The sequence below is a fragment of the Primulina eburnea genome, chromosome 11 (assembly GCF_022965805.1).
Source record: "Primulina eburnea isolate SZY01 chromosome 11, ASM2296580v1, whole genome shotgun sequence".
NCBI classification, from domain to species: Eukaryota; Viridiplantae; Streptophyta; class Magnoliopsida; order Lamiales; family Gesneriaceae; genus Primulina; species Primulina eburnea.
The window spans coordinates 9,493,292-9,504,981 of record NC_133111.1 but is presented as its reverse complement, the minus strand read 5'-3'; the positions used below and the strand labels follow the sequence as shown (position 1 = coordinate 9,504,981).

At 34.8% G+C, this 11,690-nt stretch overlaps 1 protein-coding gene across 1 annotated transcript; it reads right to left on the bottom strand.

Annotated features, from left to right (window-relative positions):
- Nucleotides 1-9,377: 9,377 nt before the first annotated feature.
- On the bottom strand, nucleotides 9,378-11,684 carry LOC140804610 (CRAL-TRIO domain-containing protein C589.09, mitochondrial-like). The gene is made up of 4 exons (XM_073160675.1): nucleotides 11,632-11,684; nucleotides 10,959-11,111; nucleotides 10,214-10,336; nucleotides 9,378-9,634 (listed from the first exon to the last, which is right to left on the bottom strand). The coding sequence occupies exons 2-4, from the start codon at nucleotides 11,070-11,072 to the stop codon at nucleotides 9,557-9,559; spliced, it is 315 nt and encodes a 104-aa protein (XP_073016776.1). The 5' UTR covers nucleotides 11,073-11,111; nucleotides 11,632-11,684; the 3' UTR covers nucleotides 9,378-9,556.
- Between the last annotated feature and the right edge of the window lie 6 nt (nucleotides 11,685-11,690).

Here is an 11,690-nt window from a genome sequence, read left to right as displayed (position 1 = left end):
TTGAAGCCCGAAATTATAAGGGATGTGCATATGTCCAAGGTGGTGACATATCAAGAAATTGTGGAAAGAGCCTTACTTGCTGAACATGATGAGCAAGAGATAGAGAAGGAAAGGCAGTTGAGGAGACAAGTTTTTCAAGCTAAAGGTCAGGGTTCAAGTGTAAATGTTCGAGGAGGTTATAAAGGCAAAGGCAAGATGGAGCAGCGTAGTAGGCTTCCTTTGCCTCCTACAGATAGTGAACGACCATTGTGTCCCAAGTGTGGAAAGCCACACAAAGGAGAATGTTTAATCGGAAGTGGTCGTTGCTATAGATGTAAGGAAATGGGACACACAATATATAATTGTCCTCTTTCGTTTGGAAAATGAAAAGTTCAGGGAAGAATCTTTACGATCACAAAAGAGGGCGCAAATCCTGATGCTTCAGTCATATCAGGTAATATTTTCATTTTGGGCAAAGAAGCACTTACCTTAATTGATACTGGTGCAACACATTCTTTTATATCTGAGGAGTTTATGCATACTATATCGGTTAAACCTACTGTGGTGCCTGTTGAATTTAATATTGTGTTGCCTTCTGGAGAAGAAATTTGGACAAATAGTATGTTTAAGGCTTGTCCTGTGTTCATGGGATCCAGATTGTTGTATGCAGATTTAATTGTAATTACAATGGTTGCATTTGATGTGATATTGGGTATGGATTGGTTGTCTGCTTATCGTGCTGTGATTAACTGTGTTAGCAAGACAGTAAAATTTTTAGCAGATGATTATGAGAAGGATTTATTTGTTGGTGTTACCTCTTCATTAAGTATCCCTATTATTTCTTGTCTTCAAGCCACTAAATTGTTGCACAAGGGCTGTGTTGGTTACTTAGCTTCAGTTTTGGATACAAGAAAGGAAAGTAGAATACAATTACAGGACATTGATGTGGTTCAGGATTATCCTGATGTATTTGAGGAGGATGTACCTGGATTACCACCTGATCGAGAAGTAGAGTTTGTTATTGATTTAATTCCAGGTACAGCCCCAATTTCTAAGGCTCCATACAGATTGGCTCCTACTGAAATGAAAGAATTAAAGAATCAATTGCAGGAGCTATTAGATAAATGTTTCATCCGTCATAGTTTCTCACCTTGGGGAGCTCCAGTGTTATTCGTGAAAAAGAAGGATGGATCATTGCGATTATGTATTGACTATCGGGAACTGAACACGGTAACTATTAAGAATAAATATCCTTTGCCAAGGATAGATGATCTTTTTGATCAATTGCAAGGAGCAACAGTGTTCTCGAAGATTGATCTCCGGTCTGGATATCATCAATTAAAGGTGAGAAATGAGGATATACCAAAGACTGCTTTTAGAACGAGGTATGGACATTATGAATATTTGGTGATGTCTTTTGGATTAACCAATGCTCCTTCAGTGTTTATGGATTTAATGAACCGTGTCTTTACGCCGTATTTGGATACATTTGTCATTGTTTTTATCGATGACATTTTGATTTATTCTAAGACACGAGAACTTCATAGAGATCATTTGAGGATTGTGTTGAAATTGTTGAGGGAAAAACAATTATATGCAAAGTTCAAGAAATGTGAATTTTGGTTAGAACAAGTGGCGTTTTTGGGTCACATTGTTTCTAAAGAAGGAATCTCTGTAGATCCTTCCAAGATTGAGTCTATTAAGCAATGGTCCATTCCAGGGACAGTTTCAGAGGTGAGAAGTTTTCTGGGTTTAGCAGGATATTATCGAAGATTTATAGAGAACTTCTCAAAGATAGCATTGCCATTGACGAGTTTAACTCGTAAGTCAGTCAAGTTTGAGTGGACTATAGCATGTCAACAAGCATTTCAAGAGTTGAAAGATAAGTTGACTTCTGCCCCTGTGTTAGTACTTCCTTGTGGTACTGAAGATTTTGTTGTCTATTCAGATGCTTCAAAATTGGGGTTAGGTGCTGTACTGATGCAGCATAGGAAAGTGATAGCTTATGCTTCTCGTCAGTTGAAGGACTACGAGAAAAATTATCATACTCATGATTTGGAGTTAGCAGCTGTGGTGTTTGCGTTAAAGATTTGGCGACACTATCTTTATGGCGAAAAATGTGAAATTTTTACGGATCACAAAAGTTTGAGTTATTTGTTTTCACAGAAAGAATTGAATATGCGACAACGGAGATGGTTAAAACTTGTCAAGGATTATGATTGCACCATTAGCTATCATCCTGGTAAAGCTAATGTAGTTGCAGATGCTTTGAGTCGCAAGTCAAGTTCAGAATTGAATGCTATGATTTCTAAACCTTTGTTCCTTGATTTGCAAAGGAATGAGATAAATTTGGTATCTTCAGGGACAGTGGCTCGATTATCTACATTAGTTCTCCGCTCAACTTTGTTTGTTCGAATTTTGAAAGAACAACAGTCCGATGTTCAGTTATTGAAGTTAAAAAGGAGTAATGAATTAACAGGAGTTTCTGAATTTGGATTGAATCGTGATGGTTTGATGACCTTTCGAGGTAAAATATGTGTTCCTATAGGTGATAACATTCGAAGAGATGTACTCATAGAAGCTCATACGGCGCCATACTCTGTACATCCTGGTGGTACTAAGATGTACCAAGATCTTCGACGTCTTTATTGGTGGTCAGGTATGAAGAAAGATATTACAGTATTTGTTTCTGAATGTCTAACCTGTCATCAGGTTAAGATTGAACACCAAAGACCGGCGGGATTATTGCAATCTTTGCCTATACCGCAATGGAAATGGGAACACATCACAATGGATTTTGTGGTTGGATTGCCAAGGACTCAGAAGGGTTTCAATTCTATTTGGGTGATTGTAGATCGATTGACCAAGTCATCGCATTTTCTTCCTGTCAAGACAACATATTCTATGAATCAATATGCCGAGGTATATATTCAAGAAATTGTGAGATTTCATGGTATACCGGTATCTATAGTGTCAGATCGTGATCCAAGATTTACATCAGAGTTTTGGAAAAGTTTACATCGAGCTTTGGGCACGAAGTTAGCCTTTAGCACCGCCTACCATCCTCAAAGCGATGGACAATCAGAAAGAGTAATTCAAATTCTTGAGGATATGTTAAGAGCTTGCACAATTGATTTCCCTGGGAGTTGGGATTCCAAGTTGCCATTGGTTGAATTCACGTATAATAATAGTTATCAGTCTTCCATTGGCTTAGCACCTTATGAAGCCTTATATGGAAGAAAGTGTAGATCTCCTTTGTATTGGAAAGAGGTAGGTGAAAGAAAGATGTTGGGCCCTGAGTTGATTCAACAAACAACAGAAGTTGTGGCGTTAATTCAAGAAAGAATGAAGACAGCTCAGTCTAGACAGAAAAGTTATGCCGATGTGAGAAGACGGCCTTTGGCATTTGAGGTTGGTGATCATGTTTTTATCAAGATAGCTCCTCTAAAAGGAGTTATGAGATTTGGCAAGAAAGGTAAGTTAAGTCCTCGATACATTGGACCATTTGAAATTCTAGATAAGATTGGAGATCGAGCCTATCGTCTTGCATTGCCACCGGACTTGGACCGAATTCATAATGTATTTCATGTATCTATGCTTCGTAAGTATCTTGCGGCCATTTCATGTTCTTTGGTACGAGTCATTGGAGCTTTTGCCTAACCTAAGTTATGATGAAATGCCGGTTCAAATTCTTGATCGTAAAGTTAATGTGTTAAGGAACAAAGAAATTGGCATTGTCAAAGTTCTATGGAAAAATCAAGTGATTGAAGAGGCCACGTGGGAACCGGAAGAGGAGATGAAGCAACGTTATCCTAATCTATTCGACAGTAGGTAATTTCGGGGACGAAATTTTTTTTTTAAGGAGGGGAGATTGTAATATCCCAAGTTTTTATTGTGCTATGATCATTGATTTCATGTGTTATGGTTAAGGGATATTCATATATTGATATGATCAAGTTTTGGGAGATGTTTTATGCTTGATTATAGAAGGAGTTTGGTTGTTATAATTCATAAGAATTTAGTGGATTAAGAAAAGGTTGGATATTAAGTCAAGAAAGGATGTTTTTAGGAGTTCGTGTCGGAGGAGTAGCGCTCGAGTGCAGCAGCGCCGCACCTGCGCTGCCATTGGCAGCGCAGGGGCGCTGCCTGGCCGAGGGCAGGCCGCACCTGCGCTGCCAGAGGCAACGCAGGGGCGCTGCCTGTGCGGCAGCAGGCCGCACCCGCGCTGCATATGCGCTGCCTGTGCGGCAGCAGCGCCGCACCCACGCTGCTATGTGCAACGCGGGTGCGCTGCCTGATGCAGCGCTGCCCAGTCGAGCGCGGGTGCGCTGCCCTGCATTATTTGACGAAAGTGTTATTTCAAATCACGATTTTAAGCTTGGGGATTGATTTTTATGCTTGGTTTTGAGATTTATCTTCATTCCTTCATTTCTCCTTCTCTCTCATACGCTTCCTTCTCATCTTCTTCCCCAAAATTCTCTTCCAAATCTTCAACCAAGTTCAAGGATTTTTGAGGAAATCTTAGCATCTCCTAGTCTAGGTGCAAGCTACAAGGTAAGATCTTAGTTATTCTTTGGTTTTGCAAGGAATTGTTGGGTTGAAGGTTTGAGTTGACTTTTTGGATCTATGTATATTTGGTGTTAATTCATAGATTTTATGGTGTTTATTGTTGTAGGGATTCTTTTGAGGTCATCTTTGCCACCAAGTGTTGATTGGGTCGTAAGTAGAGGCTATTCCTTGTGCTCACATGATATATATGTATCCAAGCCATTTTTATTGATGTCTATCTTCTTTAATGGACATGTTATTGCCATATTTGTTGATATATATTCATTGATCCAAGAATTTTATTGATTTCATTGATAAAGAAGCTAGCAAGCTATTGTGCCTATCAAGTGTTTGTTCAATTGTCCAAATGAATTTCATATGCTACAATTCAAGGAATGATAGTAATTCATGCATGTCATTGGCCAATCACATGAAGAGTATCTCTCACAGTCTGGTATATATTTTCATATATCACAGAGATACTATCCATAGGTTATCTCTCACAGTCCGATATATATTTATATATATTAACAGAGATAACATTCACAGGTCACAGATTACAAGTTACAGACTATCATTTCCTCTCATGGTTATCTCTCACAGTCCGATATATATTTATATATATTAACAGAGATAACATTCATAGATTACAAATCATTGAGCTATTGTTTCATTTCCTTTAATTCATGTTATGATATACCATCTATATTGATTTTATCATTATTGTTCATCGAAGATGGTATTATTCAATGTTTATTGCCATTGCAATGTTTCAAGCCAAGCCATATAAATATGTATTTGTTATGTAAAGTTCTCTACTTACTGAGTTTTATCTCATTTCAGTTAATGTCATGTGATGCAGGTAATAAAAAGATTTGAAGCAGATTGTCCAAGGGGAAGAAGTCATATAGCTACTGTATTGGAAAAGTTTTATTTGAATATGTTAATGATTTTATTGGGGTGTGATGAACATTTAAAGTTTTAAAAATAGCATGTATTTTATTATATGTAATAATGGTATTTGAATTAGATGTTTGAGATTATGTATTGTATGTATTGTAAGATAATGTTTGCAATGTATATAAAGTATATTTTGTTTTAAAGATAAATGCTTCCGCTGATGTCGAGTTATTTTTAAATTTAAAAATGTTTATTTAAGTGGGGTGTTTCATATATAAATCGATAAATATCATATGCAGACTCTTATGTTGTTCTTTATATTTCTTTATCATTTATCTAATCAAAAAAATAGCTTCCATTATAGACCTACCTGGCATAAAACCAAATTGATTTTCTGAAACAGTATTTATACTTCAAGTGTCTCGCTCCCGTAGCTTCATTGTATGGCTCATAAACTTTTCTATAGTTTGAGCAGTTTTGTATTATCTCCTTTATCCTTATAAATTGATACTACAATGTTATGTCTCTAAGATTCTGAAATTTTCACAGTATCTAAAATCCTATTAAAGAGCCTAGTCAACCATTGAATCCCAAATTAATTCCCCAAGACATTTTCATATCTCAATTTGTATCCCATACGGTCTAACTGTCTTCCCTGGTTTCATAATCTTCAATGCCTCTGTTATTTTTTTAGCACTAGCTCTACGATAGAACATTAAATGTCTTACTTTCTACATCTCATATCTACCCATGTTTAACTTTTTTGTGCTAGTTTCATCGAGTAAGTTCTTAAAGTAATCCCTCCACATATCTAGGATAGTTTTATCTTGCATTAAACTCTACCATTTCATGCTTGATACACCTAACATGGTGACCGAAGATTTTGGTTAGAAATAAATCTAGCAAGCGGACAAGGTCAAGTTATAATAAATGGATTATGAGTCCAAGTATCGACATCACTAAGACTAATATTTAATTACTAAAATTTTTATCACTTAACTTAAGTTAGAAAAAATAAATAAAAAGATGGTATATAAATTATTAATCTAAACTATTAAATAAAACAATTGCAATAAAAGACGAAGGATTCAAAGATTAATGAGAAATTCATATTCAAATAAAGAACTAATACACACAACGGTATCATAATCTATTATATTGACATGTGTTAAAATTCAATTAATTATTTAATTCTTGGCGATCACGGTGAAATTCTTAATTTATTTATTAAACGATTCCTGGATTTAAAATAAACATATTTAAATCTAACAGTTTAATTATTTCTAATTGAATTTAATTATATCTAAATACATTAAATCTTTGTAAAATTTCAGTTTTTACCTAAAACCGCACACTGAAACTGAATATTATTTCTAATCAGTTTAACAGTGTGTTGATGACATCTTTGTTGCTATATTTAACTAATCCTCTTTTGATATGTAATTAATCAACAAACATGTAAATAAGTGATTATGCTATTAACAAGAAATATTAAATCAGCATCAATCGATAATTAAAATAAAAAAAAAAAAAGATATTGAAAATAAAATCAAATATCAAACAAAGTATTGTTTTGCCCTATTGTTATCTTAAATTAAAGAAATTTATTCCATAAAATTAAAACAAAACAAAGACACTATATTTGAATTCTTAAGAATGAAATCTAGGAAGAAATAAGAAAATTTTAGCTTAGTTGACGCGATTCCTCTTTTGAAATTGTCTTCCTCCTCTCTCTCAAACTCTAATTGCTTATTTCTTCCTCCAAGTTCATCTCTTCCTCTCTACTGCTATCTGTATAAAGTCTTTGTCTCTCTCCTCTCTCGTGTCTACTAGTGTACGTCATTTATGATGTCACCTCTCCATCAAGCTTTTATCTTCCTTAATGGGCCAATATTTAAAAAACCAAAACTCTCCACGCAAAGTCCAAGAAATTTGCCACAAAATCTCTCTTGATAAACTGTAGATTCCCGTGTGATTGAGTCCAAAATTTTCAAAATTCGCCCATCCTTATCCTTGCAAAGAAATAGAATAATTTTTTTTATTCTTTTATTTCTTTATTTTTAATATTTTATTTCCCTTGAAATTCTTGTAAAATCACATTCTCTCCAAAATTAGGTTTTTTCTCTTTTGTTCAGAAATACAAATGTTATAAAACTAATTCAAATAAGCACAAGATAAGGGATAATGACTTCAGATAAGCACAAAATAAGAGATAACAATATCATACAAGCATGAATCTAATAAAATAAAACCTTAAAGTATCTATAAGATTCAGGTTTATCACATAGCTCAATTATTTAGTGTTTCAATCCTGGCTTTTGTTATCTTAAAAATATCTTTATCTCCTTTTGTACCTAGGCTATTGTACAAATAATTATAAGCTATTTTCTTAGCATCTTCTGCTGCTCTACTACTGAGTCTTTTGACTTGTTTATACAATTAATACTATTCTTGATTCTAGCTTCTTGCTATACTTGAACCTTATTTTCTTTCCCTGATGGCTTGTTGTGCATGCACCTCATTGTTCCACCACCATCTCTCCTTGTCGTGTCGTCTCTTCCCTTTATCCTATTCAAGCACTTCCCTTGCCCCCCGGCTCCTTATATGATTAGCCATGAGTTCAAATAACTTCGAGATATCGGTTTCATCCTCACATCTTAAATCCTCACATTCTTCGAGGATTAACTGACTATCTAAAATCGTATTAATAAGAGTTTGGTATGTATCTCCTTCATAGTCCGCCATTTGATTATCGACCTAATCTGACATTTGTTTACTGTGCTTCTACCTTTAAGCAAAATATCTAAGATTAATATTCTATGTTGGGCCGTAAAGCATTCTCTTGGTATGACCTTACAATTTTTACTACTACCTAGGTCTCGTCTCTTTACAAGAAAGTGATCAATTTGACTTATATTATGATCATCCCTAGAAGTTACTAAATGACTCTCCTTCTTCCTATAGAAAATGTTGATTATCCCTAGATCACTAGCGAAGGCAAATTTTACAACAGAAACCCCGTATGATTTTGAATCCCAATGCCTTGACCTCCATGAACCCTCTCATACCCAACTCTATTCTTACCTACATGGCCATTTAAATCTCTACATAAGATCTTTTCCTTAGGAGGATTCTACTAACTACATCTCCTAGATAGACCCAAAATTCCTTGTTAGCTTCATCATCTAATCCTACTTGTGGTGCATACGCACTAATGATATAAACGATCTCTGGTTCTAAGGCTAAAGTGATACTCCAAATTCAATATCCAAATCTCCGAACCACTACAACTGCATCTCTATAGGCTTTATCCACCACTATTTTCACTTCATTTTTAGTTTGATCTATTCCTGAATTGAAAAGTTTGAAACCTTCTCATAATTCTTTAATCTTGCTTCCCTTCCACTTTGCTCTTGAAGACAAGCTATGTTTACCTTCATTCTTCGCATGTCATCCACTAACTCCATTTACTTCTCTGCCAATGTTCATATGTTGTAAGAGACTAATATAATCTTCCTAATCCTAATATGAACTAGCTTTTTTAGTTGCCCTGTCCAACAAGATGTGAAAACCCTTCATATTTATCACTGCAACTAAGCGCAGCCACAACGTGCCTATGAGATTTCGTATAGTAGTTGGTTTTAGTAGTTTTTCATACTACTATGAAAATGAACATTGTAATAATTTTGTAAAGTAAATCAATTAGACATGAAATTTTAATATTAAACTCATACCTCGTTTCTCAATTTTACAGAATTAATTTTTTCATTCATGTTGCTTTTAAAGTAACTTACTTTCTGTAAGATAAAACAACCCATCAAAAGTATTATGAATTTTAAAATTGTTAAATATAAAATGTATTTTTAAATCACAAGAAGCATTATAATTAGAATATTATAGCTGCTATTAATTATAAATCATTTTTTTTAATTAAATTTGAGTTAAAGAGATATTTCTAACGAGTTTCGAACCCGATATTTACAAATTTGAAAATTTATAGGAGAGAATATAGGAGAACATGGCTTCAATAGTAAGTGGAAAATTTCCCGTTACACATATGTACTCAAGTTTACTTATGCAAGTATTGAATCTCTATATGCCAGTGCTTCTTACAAGCTTGAGGTCATCATCAATCCCTAAAGTTTGGTGGAACCTTATCTGCTGCAAAATACTCCTTTCTAACGTCATCCGCGGAGCAAAATTTCACCTACAAATCATAATCACAAGCGAACAAATATGACAGTATGGCAAGTGAGGAAATGAAAATGAATGTCTGATATATGCATAACTGTGCCGTTGCTGTAAGAGAAACTATATCTACTAACAACTGTTACTCCCTAATGATCTTCTCCCCATCAATTTCTCCAACTGGTACATCTTAGCAATCAAACATGTAATATTAACTCTAATTCTGGTTATAGGATCGAGCATGTCTATTATAACAATAACTAACAGTGATTAACAATGATGTAGGTTAGATCTATTGGAATGTGTGGCAGTCGAACACTCAACTACAGAAGCAGCTGCACAGGTCAATGCAGACTTGTTGCTTCTCAGCAATATTGATGGAGAAAATTCATCAGAAACACCAAGATGAAAACTTATCAGACCCGGTACTAGATAAATTAATCCAGTAAAAGCAATTTAACCCACAACACGGAATCTAGGGAACTAAACAAGGATGAGATGGCATGTGGTTTGAGATGTTTAGCACATGAACCTTGAATAAGATGGTAAAAAAATGTTTCAAGAACATAAAAGCTAAAGTATCATAAGAGATGCTCACCAAAGATGCATAAGATTTTAACAAAGGCTTAATCAGCTGCCAAACTGGTTTAAATATAAACGGAGCATCCACAAAAAGAACTTGACCTAATCGCCTCGGATAATAGCAGTAGAATGCGTCAAACTGCACGTGGACAGGTATTTGTAAGATATTTCATCCCTGGTGTTCCACTTCCACAAGAATTAATAACCTTTACCGAGAATGGGAAAAAGTAAAGAAACAAGCCAGGAAAGAGTCAAAATACTTGGTACACAACTCCACACCAAATATATATCGGTGGCAATGACCAAAACAAAATATATGAAGAAGAATGAAGCTGAAAGAGCTAGGATGTCGTCAACAAATACACGGTCAACAAAGTTGAATAATTTATATTAATGCAGTTCGCTAATCAGCAGTTGGAAGATGTGAGACCACTCTGAAAGTTGTATAGTTCCTGAAAAAGGAACAGGTTTTACAAACTTGACATGGGAAACACCATTTCTTTTCCATTTTATCTTTCGTCGCAGATAGGTACCATGAGGCAAACTATTTACCCAGATAGTGAGAACATTTAGAAATTGGTTCAGACCCATCAAACAAAATATTGTTTTTGGCCACAACGCATTTGAAGCAAATTGATAACCCAGCAGTGAAAACCCTGCTTCAAGACACAGTAACAGCAAACTGGAAAATTATTCAGACCTAAACCACAAAATAAGGCGCCGTAGAAAGATTGCAAAACACTATGTATATAGGCATTTACCACAAATGCTATGAAATTAATATCAACATTTTGTGTCCTGAATTCTCGAAGATCAATAATGCCAAGTATTTCCTGCTTTCCGTCTGGAAATTTGCTTAGTGCCTTCTCAATCATATATACACAGAGCTGTTGATCTTCGATCACGTCCTGCTTCTGTGTCAATGTATATGATGAATATCAAATTAACTAAGCATGAAAACTACATATTCTCATCTGATAAAGACATTTTTTTAAAGGACTTGTGTGGCAAAACATTTAATTTATTTCACATCTATGTTAATGTGTAATGACATATAAACCTATTGGTCCATGGCAACTTGAGTAGTCCATTCAATTTCAGTATGGGTTTAAAGTTTGTGTTGACTGATAAACAAGGCGGTATAAGTTAAATTCACTTAAAGTGTGTGCCAGAGTTTTCACATAAAATATTTTACTAATAAGTCAAATATAATACAAATAATGAGGTTTACCTACCTGTACTAAAAACGCATTTAAAAGAGTGAATCCAATACTCAGTTATGCGGCCAAAAGGAGGTTTTCTATCAGAAAAAAGGCTTCAACTTCTTAGAAACAATTTATATGGCTCCTTCTACTTTTTCGAATAAGAAACAGTCACAGAAACAATGGGTTGAGAGTAAAAATAAGTATTGGGCAGTTCATGCAATAGATTTACCCCTGGAAAATGTTTGGAGACATCTACTATTAGCACTGGTCTGTCATAAACATCAAGAT